Raw genomic sequence first — 17,874 nt, 5'->3', positions numbered from 1 at the left:
CACGGAGTCTCCTACCTCTCCTACTCTGACGATGTGTATTGTTGGCTAGGCTTCATTTCGGTATTGTCTAGGTTACGCCATTTATCAATGGTTTTGTATCACGAAATGCAAAGAAACGAAATGAATCGATGCCATTAACATTCCCCGCGCGATAATGATACATATTAAACTTTTAAAGTCGTAAAATCCAAAGAGGAGTAATCAAACAATATCACCAATGCTGTGAATTAGTGAGAAATTAAGTGCTAACAAACAAACTTGAATGAGTTGAGCGTCGAAAAGACGACACTTTGTTGTGAACTAACTAATTTTGCTATGTTTCTGGCTGATGAACAGCTGCTAGTTTACAAAGCTGTGAATTCTTGTTTACAAGATGCTTCAGGATTCCAGAACAGCAAGAACAAATACAACCAGTGGAACTGGAACGGCTGGTGTCAGCAGGACTCTCACCAGGAGAATGACAAACAATGGATGCTCACGAAGGTACCCGTTTGTTGTGTTATATGTTGTATATGTAGCAAGTGTTAAAACAGCCCATTATTTATTTTATATCAACTTGTACGATTGTTATGAGCATTGTAATGAAGAGATGTTGTTTTGTTTTAGATCAGAACGTAAATATGAAATAGGTTCTGCTACAGATTTTTTTATGAATGATTTTGATGATGAAAGAACGCTTGATGAGGAAGAAGCTATGGAAGGAAGTGAAGACTCACATAATGAATTATCAAATTTACAAAAAGTAAGGTTTTTAAAATAGATATTAAGGTTAGAGTTTTATTAGTCAAGTGAAAAACCTTTTTTCATACACTTAAAACAAATTTTTTAATTCTTTCAATAGGATTACTGTTTTATTCGAGTAGTAAATTCTATATTTTAATAATTGAATAAAATAAATAATTACAGGAAAGAGACATGCCTCTAAAAGAATTACTTGCAAAATACGGGTACAGTCACACATCGACTGATAATTCCAACAGTTCTGATCAGCTAGTACTGCTTCGTGAAGGAGAAGAACCTGGATCAGGTCTCGCATCTGAGAAAACTGGTGAAAACGATGGAGATGAGTTCGAAGATGAAGAAGAAGATGACGAAGATGAGGATGATGGTGATGATGATGAAGACGAAGATGATGATGAAGATGATAGAACAGTGCGGAAAAAAATAGGGAGTAAATCACAGCCAAGTTTAAGACAATTTTACACGGAAATGGTGAAAGAAGAGGAAGCCGAACGTCTTAATACAACAGGTAATAATAAATCTACAAGTGTAAATCAATCAAAAAAAAGTGAAGATGACCATAATGACGATGTTTTTGACATGTCGTATGGAGAAGTTGGCAGAGATACCACAGGGAACTTAGTCAGCGGGCAGAGTGGAGATGGGCCAGCTCCTGGGATTAATTCCGATATTGGTAATAATACTCACAACAACGGAGAGAATAATTCTGGTACTGGCCGACGTAGGGATGATGATGATGATGACGACGACGAGGATGATGAAGAAGATGATGATGAAGATGGTGAGGGTGCAGGAGTGGTTGGAAACACTGGGACAAGTGGTGTAGGTAGTGGTAATGTTAGTGGTGGATCATCCAGACTTCTTCGAAGTGTATCGCGTCCTCAAAGTGAAGAAGAAGATGATGACTGTGATTACAGTCCTGATGAAGAAGAGTGGAAAAAGACAATTATGGTTGGCAGTGATTATCAAGCAACCATTCCTGAGGGCCTTTGTCGTTATGATGATGCCTTGCCTTATGAGAATGAAGATAAAATTCTGTGGAATCCAAGTTATATACCTGAAGAAGAAACGGAAGAATTTCTTGAACGAGCTCAATTACCGACAAATAAAGTTAATGCATTACCAGCTGGAGCTCATATTCGTGATGATGAACAAGCTTTGTATCTTTTGCTTCAATGTGGATATAACTTAGAAGAAGCTTTACGAAGACGAAGAATGAATGTTTTACCTCCAACAGATGCCATTAGTCTATGGTCAGAAGAAGAATGTCATAATTTTGAATCAGGATTAAGAACTTATGGCAAAGATTTTCATTTAATTCAAAAAAATAAAGTAAAAATTACATCATAAATAGTGTATATATTTTTTTTTTATTCTTATTAATTTCAATAATTATTTTAGGTAAGAACACGATCAGTTGGGGAGCTTGTTCAGTTTTATTATTTATGGAAAAAAACTGAAAGACATGATATTTTTACCTACAAAGCACGATTAGAGAAGAAAAAATATGCTCTCCATCCTGGAATCACGTAAATATTTTTATATTTATTTGTAAAAGTTTTTTTAAGTTCAATTATGTTAAGTTAAATTATTCTATTTACTACAGAGATTATATGGATCGATTCCTTGAAGAGCAAGAAGGTGTACGTGATCGCAGTAGCTCACCAAATGTCAATTGTTTGATTCTTGGAGATGTGAAACGACAGCGAACAAGTACAAATATGACGAATAATCATGCTGAAGGCGGCAAATCAACAGAATCATGGGATGGAACGGCAAATGAGGATCCTCTTGGGGATCTTAATAATGCTGAAAATTTGACAAGCACGGTAACGTCACCTTCATCGTCTCTTTTACCTCCACCAGCACCACCATCTGTTCCATCTGCACCCACAACCACCCCACCATCATCAGCGTCACCTTCCTTAACCACATCATCGAACTTAGCTCAAACTAACTCTACTCCTACGGTGCCACAAAATCATGAACCCGTTTCCCATGATTATACGCCAACATCAGATAATGTCTTGTCTAATTTGCCGCCTTAGCATTCGTCGTTTTGCTTAAAGTTGTTGGATAGTCCAATTGTTTGGACCTATCACTACCTCTCATCTGCTGCCATCGTTTTTCACAATCATTTTCACAACCGTTTCCACAGTTTATAAACCGTCGTTGCTATTGTCCACAATCACTATGACGATTATTACTGTTATTAATAATAATATTATTAGTAGTTATTGCTATTCTAATATTAATCTTACAACCATCAACCACACAAAGCTGTTGCATTGTGAAAACGTGAGGCATAATATTCTTTAGCACTTCGAATTATATTTTTCTACTGTATCGTAAAAAAAAAAAAAAGAATAGAATATTAGAGAATTATGTCTAGAAAAAGTTGAATCATAATTACTTGTTTTATTTGTAATATAAAAGTACCTTTATTTAGTAATCCTTTATACACCTTTATTAACAAGTTGTACAAAAATGATTGGAAAAATTAATAATATTTTTTCAATAATGTCATCCAAATTGTGCAGAATCGAGAGACTCCAAAGTAGATTTAAATAATTTCCCCAATAATGACAGAAATTTTACGCTAGTAAAATCAATATTAAAGCTTCCTGTTGAGATAATATTCTCATTTAAGCATATATCTAATCGTTCTGATTGTCGTGATGTTCCTTCACCCGGATCATGTTCTTTAACTATATCAACAGAAGGTTTATTGACTGTAGTTTCATCTCGAAGTCTCGCATTCATTGACAGCACACATTGTTTTATCGGTGGCTTAACTACTTTTGTTAAACTTCCATCTACTTCAATGCCAACAAGAGCACCTTCTATTTCCCATTCATTCAAATTTGATGCCTTTTGTTCAAGAAAATCAAAGAAAATACCGATCTCATTTGCAGTTTCTCGAGCAATAAGTTGACGGTCCCTCAATGCAAGTCTTGGGCTCTTCACACCTTCTAATGTCTGACAAAGAACCAGAACTAGGTTAACTTCTAAAGCAAGTCTTGAGTTGTTTTCATTCATCGAGTCAAACCATGGATTTGAATCAACACGTATTGATTGACCAATATTACTGCTTTGGCCTTGCGAGCTTTGTATGCCATTCTTTGATACGTGTCGTCCACCGTGATGAGAAAACGACGTGGTCCTGGAGAGGATTGTGTTCTCGCAGATCAATGGATCATACGGCCGTCGAAGAAGTCGTGGATGTTCAAATAATCCTACATTCGATGTATTTCCTGAGATACTAAAATAAGGAAATGCAGGTCTTGTGAGGCTTAAAAATCGCCGTAAATCTTTAGAATGAATTTTTCTAGGGATTTCGGGTGTGGCTCGTTCCCATTCAAACTTTGCAGAATCCATACCATCTTTTGAAGATTGTTTTGGGATATTAGTTCCACCTGTGACAGTTGTATTAGTTGAAGTTGACGAAAGATGTGAATTGAGAGCTTGAGTAAAAAGTTGCGTAGAACTGATTATTGTGCCATAAGTAAGACTTGGTCCAGAGCTCATTGACATTTGTGGAGGTCCAAAGTTCATTTCTGCTAAGGGAGTGTGCCAGAAGTTTTGTGTATAAATTGTGTCAACCAATGCATTAAGTCGCGGTGAAAAACGTACAAAACATTGAGCACACCACCAGTTAATGACAATTAGTTTATTTACAAGAAGTTTTAATTCATTGCTTGGTAATTTTTCATCACACCAATGAAGATCTTCAGCACTTTCTACACTTACTCCATCAATAATAAATTTCAGAATCCTTGGACGAAGTAAAAGATTAACTGTACTGTCATAAATTAAATACATACACTTCATAAGTCCTTCACGAACTTCAGGTTGAATCATTTCCCAAATAATTGATCTCATAGTTAATGTTGATATCAAAGCAACAAGTGATTGTACAAGATCTACAGCTAGAAGATCAGCTGTGTGCCTTAATAATGTAGCTACTTCTGTTAATTGATGCTCATGTGATCCCAAAAAAATAATTATAGATGTTACATAAGTTGGTGGACAAGAAGTTTGATTTCCAATACCAATACTATTCATTGCCATTCCATTTAGAAATTCCAAACCAAGTGTATAAACTATCCACCAATCCTGACAGCTCCATTGTCCTTGAGTAGTTCTATCATCATATAAAGAGTTGAGTATACTTTGACCGAGACTAGCAGGTGGTATTAATGCGAGCCAAAGATTAGCAATGGCTTCTGGATCCTCAATAGGTGCAGGAGGAGGATTATAGTATGGTAAACGTGCAACAGTTGCAAGAAATTCAAGAGCAGCACGACTAAATCCAAGATAACGGTAGTTTTGAAGACAACTATTAAGACAATTCATCAATTCTGGAATCATTTGACGTAGGTGAAGACATGCAGATCTGCTGCCAAATTTGGATGATTTATGTTGATTTTCAGCTGTGCATCGAAGTAATTGGGTCACCATACTGATAGTCAATGTTACAGGGGTGGATTCATATGCAACTCTATTAGATTCTGATAAAAATTTACTATCAATCATGTCACTTTCTTCTTCAGATATATGCTTAATACTTCCAGTTGTTGTTTGAAGTTCGCGAGTTTTCTTGAGAGCATCTCGAAGTTTACGTAATTCAATATTAGAAAGTAAACAAGAATGAACTAAAAGATATTCTAAATTAGCTTTATCTTCAATGATTGTATCTTTTACTAGTTGTACGCATCCAAGAAGTAAAGATACCAGAATTCTTCGAAGAGCTACACCATAGGTATTGTATGAATGAAATAGATCCTCCATTAATTGTACTATTTTATCTACGAAGTCTTGTTGATCATCTACACATTTTAGTTTCCAGGTAAATACACATCTCAACGCTAATGAAGCCAATAACATTGTAATTCTTGCATCTCCAATATTATTAGTCTGTTTCATTTTTACTGATAATGATTTTAAAGTAATTCGAGTCATAAATTGAATTTTAGAAGCTTCCATCTTTGACATTAATTTATTGGCTATTTTTTTGTCGGTTAAAGTAACAATAAAATGATACCAAGCTTCAATATTTGCTTCATATAAAGGAGATTCAATTGGAGTGTCATCGTCTGGTTTTTCACAAGATTTATCTTGAGGAATGTTGTCAAGAATATATTCAACGATAAGTTCCCAATAATTGTCTTGGTACAATAATTTTTCAAGATTTTTGGTGAAATCATTCTCTGGTAATGAAGGTGGTGAAGATTCAAATAATTCGAGTGTTGCAACGTCTATTAAATAAGCATATCCTCTGGAACCTTTAACAAAAGGTCTAAATAATGGTGAAAATAATTGACTCCAAAAGTTTTCACGTTTTCTGAAATAATTCACTAGAATTGTATTTCGATTGTACCACATGGCACGTAATAGACTCATAGTATTGTCATAAAGTTTGTCATAAATAATATTCTTCTCATCAGCTATTCTTTGAAGATATAAATTGAGAAATTGATGACATCCCTTTGTAGAAAATTGATCTGGTGGTGGTGGAAACATTCGTTTTTTCTCTTCTTGATGTAAAATATTAAAAAGAGCTTCTGTAAGACCTGGCTGCCTTTCCAAACAAACAGTAACCAATTCCAATATAGCAACTTTAACTTTGACTGAGCAAGTGGGAGACATAAGTCGTGAAGCAAAAGTGTGACGTATTGATGTGCCATTCATCCCCATACACACTAATAGTGACATTGAAAAACCTTGAGCAAATTTTTTTAATAAACTGACAGCCATAGCTTGTAGAGATGGACTAAACTCAACATATAAGTAGTTTACAATTGTTGGTACAATCAAAAGACCATTTGGCAATGAAGGAGATGTATAAAGAGCGATTTCCAGAGGTGATCTTTCGTCATGACTTAATCCAAGACTTTTACGGAACATCAAAAGTCTATTTACCAATGAAAGTGCTAATCGAACACTCTCTATTATTTTAAATCCTTTTCCACTAATCCAATCAGATTCACTCATCATTTTCATCCTTAAATTTTTTTCTCCAGTTCTAACGAATTTCAATAACGCATGTCTGGGTTCTAGATATAAAAGACTATAAGCAACAACGAGCTGTAATTTTTTCCTAGGATCACTCTTTGATAAATTAGTATCAAGCGTATGATGAATGCAAGACATAGCTCTAAGCCATAGTTCAATTCGTTCAGTCTCTGATGAAAAATACCATGAGTCCAATTTTGGTAAGACACCTTGAAGAAGAAACACCATTCCTGGAATTTCCATATTATACATCGCTTCTTCAGTATGCTTTGATACTAGATAATTATATAAAGTGTATAAGTAAGCACTTAAAACTGGATATCGATGCTCAATTGTTTCTACACCAGATAACCAAGAAGCTACCAAGCCTCCATCGAAGGAAATAGCTCTCGCGAGTTCTTTAGTATCTTGATACCAATCATTAAATTTTGGATAAATACCAACTCGCATTCGTGTTAAAATCTCATCAGGATATTTTAATGCTAATTTTGAAGTTACACTGAAGCAAGCCGCTACAACTCGATATAAACCTTTTGGTAAAACTGGGTACGAAAATCTGTTGATTACTTCTAAACTTAATTCAGTTGGAATCACCATTCCAGCAGGAATCTCTACGTTGGCATTAAGTAGAGCTTCTAATAAACCATAGCCTTGAGCAACATGATCAGGTAAATTAGTTTGAACATCACTTACATTCATTATTCCACTGCCAGCAAAAGAAAATAACTGTTCGATTTTATGATGAAATGCATCGCCATACCTTGATTTTACTCTCCACACAACGACTTCTTTATCTCCTGATTCATGATCTAACACTAGTCGCTCACAATTCTCAGGAATGGTGAAGTTGTTATGATGAAGAGTACATTCTTGATTGTAAGGGCGGAATGCTTGTCGACCGGATGTATTACCTCCGGAAAAATTACGGTATCTTGGACCTTCTAATGTTACAGATTCAAGGTCTTCTAATTTAGCTGCTATTTTTTGAGCACTTGAAGTTGAAGCATTTGCTAATCCAATTGCAATACATGTAAGAGGTTCAAAACGATAGGGAAATAATGCAATTGCTCGATTAAATATAGGCCATAATCCTGCTTCCTCTTTGCGATCTCTCCAAAATTCAGTAGCAGTTTCAGGATAACGTAAAATTGCTGCAGTAGCATCAAATATTCCTTCAAAACTGCTTACTCTATCTTCATCAATGAATGTACACAACAATGATAAAAGATTGTATACACTAGTACGTACCACCTGTGAATATCGAGTTGTTTCATTCATCATTTCACTTTCCATTAAATTTTTCAGCGTTTTGAAAACTTCGAGTTGTATAGCTCGAATTCCAAAGGGACGAAATCGATTCAAGATTTCAGTATTATCTGGTTCAATAGCATAATTGGCTAACATCCATGCCAATAGTAATGGTCCATCTTCTAAAGTGGTATCTCTCAAATATTTATGTTCTAATATATCATGAATGCTGTTTCCCATATTTTTTATCCAACTGCTTATATTATTTGTGCCCGAATCATTTTCAATTTGTTTGGTAACATCTAGAATGACTACAAAACAAGCTGCTTGACATTGTCGAATTTCTTCAAGCTTTTTTGTAACTGTTTCTTTTTCTTCGTGACTCTTAGTGCTCACAATTCGTCTTGGTTCTCCGCAAATACTTTCATAGACTCCATCAAAGCTGGTTGGTCGAATAGTATCCAATATCATGGTAACTATGTGTAATAATTCACGCATTTCTATTAGGGTACTGAAGTAGAGTTTGTACAGATGTTCCTCAGTGAGAAGATGCGACCTATTAGAGATATTGTTGAATTTTAAACGATCTATTTGTTTCAAAGATGATTGAAGAATACTTTCTAAAGGTGTAGTTTTAAAAAAATCTGCAAACTCTTTTTGGTAAGGATGATTTTGATTGTCTCGATATTCAATCATTAATTTCAAACATTTTATCATGGTGATTCTCTCAGAATGATAAAAATTCCATAACTCTTCAATCAACACATTTATGGAGGTTAGATCAGATAGTTGGGAAGCAAATGTTTCAGCACTACTTCTATATTCATACATCATGTAATTACATGTCAAATCCCAAGCTATTGATGTATCCAAATTCTACAATTAAAAAAAAATTATTCTCTCTATTTCTATTTAATGAAGTATAAAAAAGTAAGAAGAATACTTACCAAAAATGGTGCTAACTTTGAAATGAGATCAAACATCCTTGGTGGAGGATTTGTTTTCTCAAATTTCTGAAGGGAAGCTTCAGTGAAATTCTTAAAGAACAAGAGACCTTCTTTTAACAAGTCATTAGCATGATTTATTTCTTCTATCACTAAAGCTTTATCACACCGAATTGTAGTGCTGGAAATAACAGACCACAGCACTTTGCAGTACCTACATGTTGTAAACATAAATATCAATTACTTTTGTCATATGTTGGTTCATTAACAATTAATTATACTCACGGTAAATTTCCTAATGACTCAACCTGCATTTTGAGTTAGATTTGATCTACGTCGTATTTTATAATATGTACATATATCAAAAGTTCTGAAGTTTTATCAAAAAGCTTGATTTATACAGCTTGGAGCAAGCAAACGCGCGGGACTAGCGTATTTTAAATCCACCTGATTAAAGCAGAGAAAAAAACATCATGAGAAAGGAGCAATGCTATTTCACAAATTGATCTAAAACCAGTAGCGCCATTGATACTATTTTATTGTTATGTCGGTATTACAGAATAGCGTTGCACACATATGGTTGGTTTCTGTACTAATCTTTCTGTGAGTCCAGATATTTTGCAATATGCATTTCTATGTTATGTAAGTTTTATTCTTTGTTGTCAATATAATGAATCCCACTGTTTATATTAGTCATTTTTAATCTTTAATTTCTAGATTGATTTAATTACCTGAAATTATAAATTATGAATTGAAGTCATACTATTCAACCCCTACATAGACATATCAAAGTGTGTACAGATGATTCGTTTATAATTAATCTAATTTATAGTTGATTTTTTATTCATTTTTACCTTTGTACTTATTGGAGTAATAAGGTTATTAAATGAAAACTTATATATCCCATTTACTTATTACGATTATGAACGAAAATTAATTTTTACACTTAAAAAACTAGTAATCACAATGCCGAGATTATGGTGGACTTTTCCTAAGGTTGCGAAAATTTTAGGGTATGTATTTATTAGTATTTTTACAATCACAAATTAATTATTCTTATCTACATATGTATTTATCTAATACGTTTAAATCATTAAAAAGATTAAATTGAAGCCAGCATTATGTAGGTGATAGAAATTTCTATAAAAATATTTATTTTCGCAGATTGAATTTCAAAGATCGATGGCTTAGATTAAGAATAACTTTGAAATCATTATTTCATAATGATTTCGTCGACTGGACCTATATTTGTGATACATTAATGGAGCCAATTTTTTGGTTTGTTGAAAACTTTACTGCAGTATTAGGACCAGTAAGTAATATTTTTTTTCTTCAAAAACAAATAAAATCGTACATTAAAATTATTCATTTCTTTATTGATCTTAATCTTTTAGATTTTAGTCATCATGGTAGTAGCATTAACTGCAATATTAGTATTTATAGCTTATTACATTGGATTTCCTTACTGGTGGGAAAAAAGTCCGATAACAACAATAGTTTTACTGATAGTAGGCAATTGGTTGTTAATTAATGTAATCTTCCATTATTATATGGGAGTAAAAACACCTGCGGGATATCCACCTCAAGGTGGCCTTATTCCTGAGGCTGTGAGTATTTGCAAGAAATGTATTAAACCAAAGCCGCCGAGAACTCATCATTGTTCCATATGTGATAAATGCGTACTGAAAATGGATCATCATTGTCGTATCCTTTACTTTTACAAATATTTTTACACATATAAACTCTGTGATATTTGAATGAAAACAAAATATTTCCCTTAATAATTATCTAGCTTGGTTAAATAATTGTGTTGGACATTACAATCATCGTCACTTCTTTCAGTATATGGCTTTTACTGTGATGGGTGTGACATTTATTATGATTTTTGGAGTGGAAATTGCATATCAAGAATTTTTCCCCGCTCAAGATCCTGATCTTGACGGCCATCCAGTTCGAATAAATAATTCTGAAATCATTCCTATGGTCAGTAATTGTTAAAAATAAAATATGTACATGATGATATTATCTGAACAATTTGAGATATTTATTTCTTTTATAGACAGAAAATATGGATCATTTAAGCCCTGAAGAAATAGCTGAAATAGCTTATCGAGTAGAATTAGCTCGAGATAAGGAATGGCGTCGAAGAATAATTATATTTGCTGGTTTGATTTGTGTTGCTACATTTGTCGCTCTTGGTTCATTAACATTTTGGCATGCTGGACTTATAGCACGAGGAGAAACAAGCATCGAAGCTAGAATTAATAGCACAGAGATAATTAGATATAAGACATTAGGGAAAATATATAAGAATCCTTACGATTTCGGTACTCGAAAAAACTGGATTCTTTTCCTCGGCCTCAGAGGAAGAAGTTGGAGACATATACTACTTCCTTCAAATCATGGACCTTACGGAGATGGTCAAACATGGGAAACTATTCACGATAAGCTAATTGTAAATAATAAAACAATTTAATTAATGCTTAGTTTTTAACTAATCGAAGGCACAAAGATGAAATCTATTGGATCAAAACAAAATTCCAAAGTTACTTATTTTATACTTTGAATCTTTACTCATATTATCATTATTGAATAAAAATGAATGTTCATGTATAAATCATTTTTATATTAAAAAATTTGCAAATGATAATTTACTTAATTAATTAATGTAATTTACATGAAGAGATAAGGACACATTGATGTGATTGTATTTCATTAATTTGTCTTTATTTCTTCATATAAATTGAAGGCATCATCCTGAACATCCTTGACAACCGCAGTGAATACATTCTACTATTCTTCCTTCTTCTAACTTGTTGTTAGGAACTCGACAGACACAGTTGGTACCAAAGTACAACTACGTAAAATTATTGAAGATGATGGTAATATCGTATTTAAAACCTGTCTTTTTTAAATTCAATTAATAGTAACTCAGATTCTATACAATGCATCTTAAAACAAATATAAAAGTTTTATAAATTCGAAGTAGTAATTTTGAAAAATGAAAAAACAATTATATTATAGTAAAATTAAATTTAATAGTCTTGATGGATACATTATTTATATATTTACAGATTGACACAAAAATATTTCATTTTTTAATACATTTACGCATTGAGATAAATCTTAACAAAAGTAAGAAAAATTAGTAAAAGTAAATTTCATCTTAAAAAATATTCATTGAAAATATATTCAAAAATAACATGTATAAATATTATGTACTTCATTGAGTATTGCGTATTCATGATAATTAAAAAATTTATAGAAAATAATCTTAAATCTTAGTGTAACTTCATTCTTCATAATCCCATTTGTAAAATACATTCATTTGATATCAGACTTTTCTTTATACAGAAAGAATTATTTTTCACTTAATAAAGATTCAATTTACAGATCGGTTATATTTCATTAAAGTCGTCATGAAACGTTATTAATTAGTATATATTCTTATGGAGCCAAGTAGGGATTTAGTATGTATTGTTATGGAACCAGGTAGGAATACTTCTATATATGTATATCTGGTGCACTGGGTACTATTCAAACGATTAAAACTTGTTCACAGAATTACTCCATTTTTACTGGATGTTTTAATGCAAAAATCCTGGTTGTCCCACTTGAAGAAAGTAATCAAGCGATCTAAACAGAGAAAAGTTTTCTCTTTTATTTTCGGAGAAAAATTTTAAAAGCCTGAGCTGTATTTTAGTTAAATTGACAAATTGACAAGACAAATTGCCTGGGCTGTATGTAATTAGTATTAAAATAACTCTTTCGAGTACTAGTGATATTAATACAATTATAAAGATGAACAGGCATATGCTAATCCGAATTAAATAATATTTGAATATTTAATATCACGTTCCATTGACAGTTCATAAAAATTTTTTTAATTTTGAGAAAACAATGATAAAACAGATAAATCGAAATTTTAATAAATCATCCGCAAGATCAGAGAAGAAAGACCAGTATAGAAGTTCAGTCCGTATAGGAGCTAAAAAATGCAGTCAGCATTCATAAAAAAGACCGCAAGATGGCACGCCAACAGGGCATCTAACAATAGCTATAATCACTTCTCTTGCCACCAGTTATTTGCAAAGAAGAAAGCTTTGCTGCAGTAGAGTATAGAAAAACGTTTAAACGCTCATAACTCGAAAACTAAGCGAGATACGGCATTTTTGACGGGGATATCCTATAGGGGGAGCCTAATTTTTCATTGAGGTCCAGATCTCTCATATGAGCCCTCGATCAACCCCGTAGCATTATTAGCATAGAAGTTATGCATATTTTAATGTTTTGCAGTTTTTCGAGAATATCTCTCGATCTATCCAACTTAATACAATCGACAGCCAGTGTTTGGAAACCGACTTGTCCCCGTCTTTCCAATGACATCATCAATTCAATGATCCAAGCATAAATACGGTTTTTTCTGTTTTTTGAGGTTAGAAAACAAAATTTTAGGACTTTGATAATTGGGGGTTATTCTGTACATTTTGGTGCTCTAGAATTTGACTTTAAATATTAATTCGTCCTGAAACTCGTGAAGACGAAAGTGACAGTAGAACCGGAAATGGCTTTAATTTAAGCATAAATTACGCTCGGATCATAATTTTGACTAGTGCATTGAAAAGCTCTTGATCTCAGGAATCCATTGACGTACTTGTGGTCTACGTACCTCTCATAGATCGTGAATTATGGGCGAAAATCAAAGCTATGCTCCAATGAAACATGAAAAAACGTTTAAACGCTCATAACTCGAAAACTAAGCGAGATACGGCATTTTTGACGGGGATATCCTATAGGGGGAGCCTAATTTTTCATTGAGGTCCAGATCTCTCATATGAGCCCTCGATCAACCCCGTAGCATTATTAGCATAGAAGTTATGCATATTTTAATGTTTTGCAGTTTTTCGAGAATATCTCTCGATCTATCCAACTTAATACAATCGACAGCCAGTGTTTGGAAACCGACTTGTCCCCGTCTTTCCAATGACATCATCAATTCAATGATCCAAGCATAAATACGGTTTTTTCTGTTTTTTGAGGTTAGAAAACAAAATTTTAGGACTTTGATAATTGGGGGTTATTCTGTACATTTCGGTGCTCTAGAATTTGACTTTAAATATTAATTCGTCCTGAAACTCGTGAAGACGAAAGTGACAGTAGAACCGGAAATGGCTTTAATTTAAGCATAAATTACGCTCGGATCATAATTTTGACTAGTGCATTAAAAGCTCTTGATCTCAGGAATCCATTGACGTACTTGTGGTCCACGTACCTCTCATAGATCGTGAATTATGGGCGAAAATCAAAGCTATGCTCCAATGAAACATGAAAAAACGTTTAAACGCTCATAACTCGAAAACTAAGCGAGATACGGCATTTTTGACGGGGATATCCTATAGGGGGAGCCTAATTTTTCATTGAGGTCCAGATCTCTCATATGAGCCCTCGATCAACCCCGTAGCATTATTAGCATAGAAGTTATGCATATTTTAATGTTTTGCAGTTTTTCGAGAATATCTCTCGATCTATCCAACTTAATACAATCGACAGCCAGTGTTTGGAAACCGACTTGTCCCCGTCTTTCCAATGACATCATCAATTCAATGATCCAAGCATAAATACGGTTTTTTTCTGTTTTTTGAGGTTAGAAAACAAAATTTTAGGACTTTGATAATTGGGGGTTATTCTGTACATTTTGGTGCTCTAGAATTTGACTTTAAATATTAATTCGTCCTGAAACTCGTGAAGACGAAAGTGACAGTAGAACCGGAAATGGCTTTAATTTAAGCATAAATTACGCTCGGATCATAATTTTGACTAGTGCATTGAAAAGCTCTTGATCTCAGGAATCCATTGACGTACTTGTGGTCCACGTACCTCTCATAGATCGTGAATTATGGGCGAAAATCAAAGCTATGCTCCAATGAAACATGAAAAAACGTTTAAAACGCTCATAACTCGAAAACTAAGCGAGATACGGCATTTTTGACGGGGATATCCTATAGGGGGAGCCTAATTTTTCATTGAGGTCCAGATCTCTCATATGAGCCCTCGATCAACCCCGTAGCATTATTAGCATAGAAGTTATGCATATTTTAATGTTTTGCAGTTTTTCGAGAATATCTCTCGATCTATCCAACTTAATACAATCGACAGCCAGTGTTTGGAAACCGACTTGTCCCCGTCTTTCCAATGACATCATCAATTCAATGATCCAAGCATAAATACGGTTTTTTCTGTTTTTTGAGGTTAGAAAACAAAATTTTAGGACTTTGATAATTGGGGGTTATTCTGTACATTTCGGTGCTCTAGAATTTGACTTTAAATATTAATTCGTCCTGAAACTCGTGAAGACGAAAGTGACAGTAGAACCGGAAATGGCTTTAATTTAAGCATAAATTACGCTCGGATCATAATTTTGACTAGTGCATTTAAAAGCTCTTGATCTCAGGAATCCATTGACGTACTTGTGGTCTACGTACCTCTCATAGATCGTGAATTATGGGCGAAAATCAAAGCTATGCTCCAATGAAACATGAAAAAACGTTTAAACGCTCATAACTCGAAAACTAAGCGAGATACGGCATTTTTGACGGGGATATCCTATAGGGGGAGCCTAATTTTTCATTGAGGTCCAGATCTCTCATATGAGCCCTCGATCAACCCCGTAGCATTATTAGCATAGAAGTTATGCATATTTTAATGTTTTGCAGTTTTTCGAGAATATCTCTCGATCTATCCAACTTAATACAATCGACAGCCAGTGTTTGGAAACCGACTTGTCCCCGTCTTTCCAATGACATCATCAATTCAATGATCCAAGCATAAATACGGTTTTTTCTGTTTTTTGAGGTTAGAAAACAAAATTTTAGGACTTTGATAATTGGGGGTTATTCTGTACATTTCGGTGCTCTAGAATTTGACTTTAAATATTAATTCGTCCTGAAACTCGTGAAGACGAAAGTGACAGTAGAACCGGAAATGGCTTTAATTTAAGCATAAATTACGCTCGGATCATAATTTTGACTAGTGCATTGAAAAGCTCTTGATCTCAGGAATCCATTGACGTACTTGTGGTCCACGTACCTCTCATAGATCGTGAATTATGGGCGAAAATCAAAGCTATGCTCCAATGAAACATGAAAAAACGTTTAAACGCTCATAACTCGAAAACTAAGCGAGATACGGCATTTTTGACGGGGATATCCTATAGGGGGAGCCTAATTTTTCATTGAGGTCCAGATCTCTCATATGAGCCCTCGATCAACCCCGTAGCATTATTAGCATAGAAGTTATGCATATTTTAATGTTTTGCAGTTTTTCGAGAATATCTCTCGATCTATCCAACTTAATACAATCGACAGCCAGTGTTTGGAAACCGACTTGTCCCCGTCTTTCCAATGACATCATCAATTCAATGATCCAAGCATAAATACGGTTTTTTCTGTTTTTTGAGGTTAGAAAACAAAATTTTAGGACTTTGATAATTGGGGGTTATTCTGTACATTTTGGTGCTCTAGAATTTGACTTTAAATATTAATTCGTCCTGAAACTCGTGAAGACGAAAGTGACAGTAGAACCGGAAATGGCTTTAATTTAAGCATAAATTACGCTCGGATCATAATTTTGACTAGTGCATTGAAAAGCTCTTGATCTCAGGAATCCATTGACGTACTTGTGGTCCACGTACCTCTCATAGATCGTGAATTATGGGCGAAAATCAAAGCTATGCTCCAATGAAACATGAAAAAACGTTTAAACGCTCATAACTCGAAAACTAAGCGAGATACGGCATTTTTGACGGGGATATCCTATAGGGGGAGCCTAATTTTTCATTGAGGTCCAGATCTCTCATATGAGCCCTCGATCAACCCCGTAGCATTATTAGCATAGAAGTTATGCATATTTTAATGTTTTGCAGTTTTTCGAGAATATCTCTCGATCTATCCAACTTAATACAATCGACAGCCAGTGTTTGGAAACCGACTTGTCCCCGTCTTTCCAATGACATCATCAATTCAATGATCCAAGCATAAATACGGTTTTTTTCTGTTTTTTGAGGTTAGAAAACAAAATTTTAGGACTTTGATAATTGGGGGTTATTCTGTACATTTTGGTGCTCTAGAATTTGACTTTAAATATTAATTCGTCCTGAAACTCGTGAAGACGAAAGTGACAGTAGAACCGGAAATGGCTTTAATTTAAGCATAAATTACGCTCGGATCATAATTTTGACTAGTGCATTGAAAAGCTCTTGATCTCAGGAATCCATTGACGTACTTGTGGTCCACGTACCTCTCATAGATCGTGAATTATGGGCGAAAATCAAAGCTATGCTCCAATGAAACATGAAAAAACGTTTAAACGCTCATAACTCGAAAACTAAGCGAGATACGGCATTTTTGACGGGGATATCCTATAGGGGGAGCCTAATTTTTCATTGAGGTCCAGATCTCTCATATGAGCCCTCGATCAACCCCGTAGCATTATTAGCATAGAAGTTATGCATATTTTAATGTTTTGCAGTTTTTCGAGAATATCTCTCGATCTATCCAACTTAATACAATCGACAGCCAGTGTTTGGAAACCGACTTGTCCCCGTCTTTCCAATGACATCATCAATTCAATGATCCAAGCATAAATACGGTTTTTTCTGTTTTTTGAGGTTAGAAAACAAAATTTTAGGACTTTGATAATTGGGGGTTATTCTGTACATTTCGGTGCTCTAGAATTTGACTTTAAATATTAATTCGTCCTGAAACTCGTGAAGACGAAAGTGACAGTAGAACCGGAAATGGCTTTAATTTAAGCATAAATTACGCTCGGATCATAATTTTGACTAGTGCATTGAAAAGCTCTTGATCTCAGGAATCCATTGACGTACTTGTGGTCCACGTACCTCTCATAGATCGTGAATTATGGGCGA

At 34.2% G+C, this 17,874-nt stretch overlaps 3 protein-coding genes across 7 annotated transcripts; 2 read left to right on the top strand and 1 right to left on the bottom strand.

Annotated features, from left to right (window-relative positions):
- The first annotated feature begins 21 nt into the window (after positions 1–21).
- LOC118072704 (mesoderm induction early response protein 1) lies at positions 22–4,586 on the top strand. Of its 5 annotated transcripts, none has more exons than XM_035092781.1 (6): positions 23–483; positions 607–742; positions 907–2,073; positions 2,143–2,270; positions 2,348–2,570; positions 3,657–4,586. In XM_035092781.1, the coding sequence occupies exons 1-6, from the start codon at positions 374–376 to the stop codon at positions 3,669–3,671; spliced, it is 1,779 nt and encodes a 592-aa protein (XP_034948672.1). In that variant the 5' UTR covers positions 23–373; the 3' UTR covers positions 3,672–4,586. The 5 variants fall into 5 exon arrangements, with proteins under 5 accessions (XP_034948671.1, XP_034948672.1, XP_034948670.1 ...); XM_035092779.1 differs by lacking the exon at positions 3,657–4,586 and having other exon boundaries at positions 24–483; positions 907–1,249; positions 1,337–2,073; positions 2,348–3,150; XM_035092778.1 differs by lacking the exon at positions 3,657–4,586 and having other exon boundaries at positions 24–483; positions 907–1,249; positions 1,334–2,073; positions 2,348–3,150.
- Nup188 (nuclear pore complex protein Nup188) lies at positions 3,165–9,381 on the bottom strand. Its single transcript, XM_035092776.1, has 3 exons — positions 9,234–9,381; positions 8,952–9,162; positions 3,165–8,880 (listed from the first exon to the last, which is right to left on the bottom strand). Exons 1-3 carry the CDS (start codon positions 9,260–9,262, stop codon positions 3,265–3,267), a joined length of 5,856 nt encoding a protein of 1,951 aa, XP_034948667.1. The 5' UTR covers positions 9,263–9,381; the 3' UTR covers positions 3,165–3,264.
- A 161-nt stretch (positions 9,382–9,542) lies between these two features.
- LOC118072657 (palmitoyltransferase ZDHHC16) lies at positions 9,543–11,547 on the top strand. The gene is made up of 6 exons (XM_035092692.1): positions 9,543–9,590; positions 9,666–9,961; positions 10,113–10,260; positions 10,343–10,652; positions 10,741–10,931; positions 11,008–11,547. Exons 2-6 carry the CDS (start codon positions 9,915–9,917, stop codon positions 11,422–11,424), a joined length of 1,113 nt encoding a protein of 370 aa, XP_034948583.1. The 5' UTR covers positions 9,543–9,590; positions 9,666–9,914; the 3' UTR covers positions 11,425–11,547.
- The last annotated feature ends 6,327 nt before the right edge of the window (positions 11,548–17,874 follow it).

The sequence above is a fragment of the Chelonus insularis genome, unplaced genomic scaffold (genome assembly GCF_013357705.1).
Source record: "Chelonus insularis isolate UGA/USDA-ARS -01 unplaced genomic scaffold, ASM1335770v1 contig_94_pilon, whole genome shotgun sequence".
Classification (NCBI taxonomy): Eukaryota; Metazoa; Arthropoda; class Insecta; order Hymenoptera; family Braconidae; genus Chelonus; species Chelonus insularis.
The sequence above is the reverse complement of the archived record's forward strand: the minus strand, read 5'-3'. Positions and strand labels throughout refer to the sequence as shown.

Excerpts from the sequence above, each read along its gene's own strand:
- LOC118072704 (XM_035092777.1), top strand. The coding sequence starts at position 374 with ATGCTTCAGGATTCCAGAACAGCAAGAACAAATACAACCAGTGGAACT. Across the intron at positions 484-606 it reads AACAATGGATGCTCACGAAG|ATCAGAACGTAAATATGAAA; the intron begins GTACCCGTTTGT and ends GTTTTGTTTTAG. Across the intron at positions 743-906 it reads AATTATCAAATTTACAAAAA|GAAAGAGACATGCCTCTAAA; the intron begins GTAAGGTTTTTA and ends AAATAATTACAG.
- Nup188 (XM_035092776.1), bottom strand. The coding sequence starts at position 9,262 with ATGCAGGTTGAGTCATTAGGAAATTTACC. Across the intron at positions 9,163-9,233 it reads GAGTCATTAGGAAATTTACC|GTACTGCAAAGTGCTGTGGT; the intron begins GTGAGTATAATT and ends TACAACATGTAG. Across the intron at positions 8,881-8,951 it reads CAAAGTTAGCACCATTTTTG|AATTTGGATACATCAATAGC; the intron begins GTAAGTATTCTT and ends TTTTAATTGTAG.
- LOC118072657 (XM_035092692.1), top strand. The coding sequence starts at position 9,915 with ATGCCGAGATTATGGTGGACTTTTCCTAAGGTTGCGAAAATTTTAGG. Across the intron at positions 10,653-10,740 it reads GAAAATGGATCATCATTGTC|CTTGGTTAAATAATTGTGTT; the intron begins GTATCCTTTACT and ends ATAATTATCTAG. Across the intron at positions 10,932-11,007 it reads ATTCTGAAATCATTCCTATG|ACAGAAAATATGGATCATTT; the intron begins GTCAGTAATTGT and ends TTTCTTTTATAG.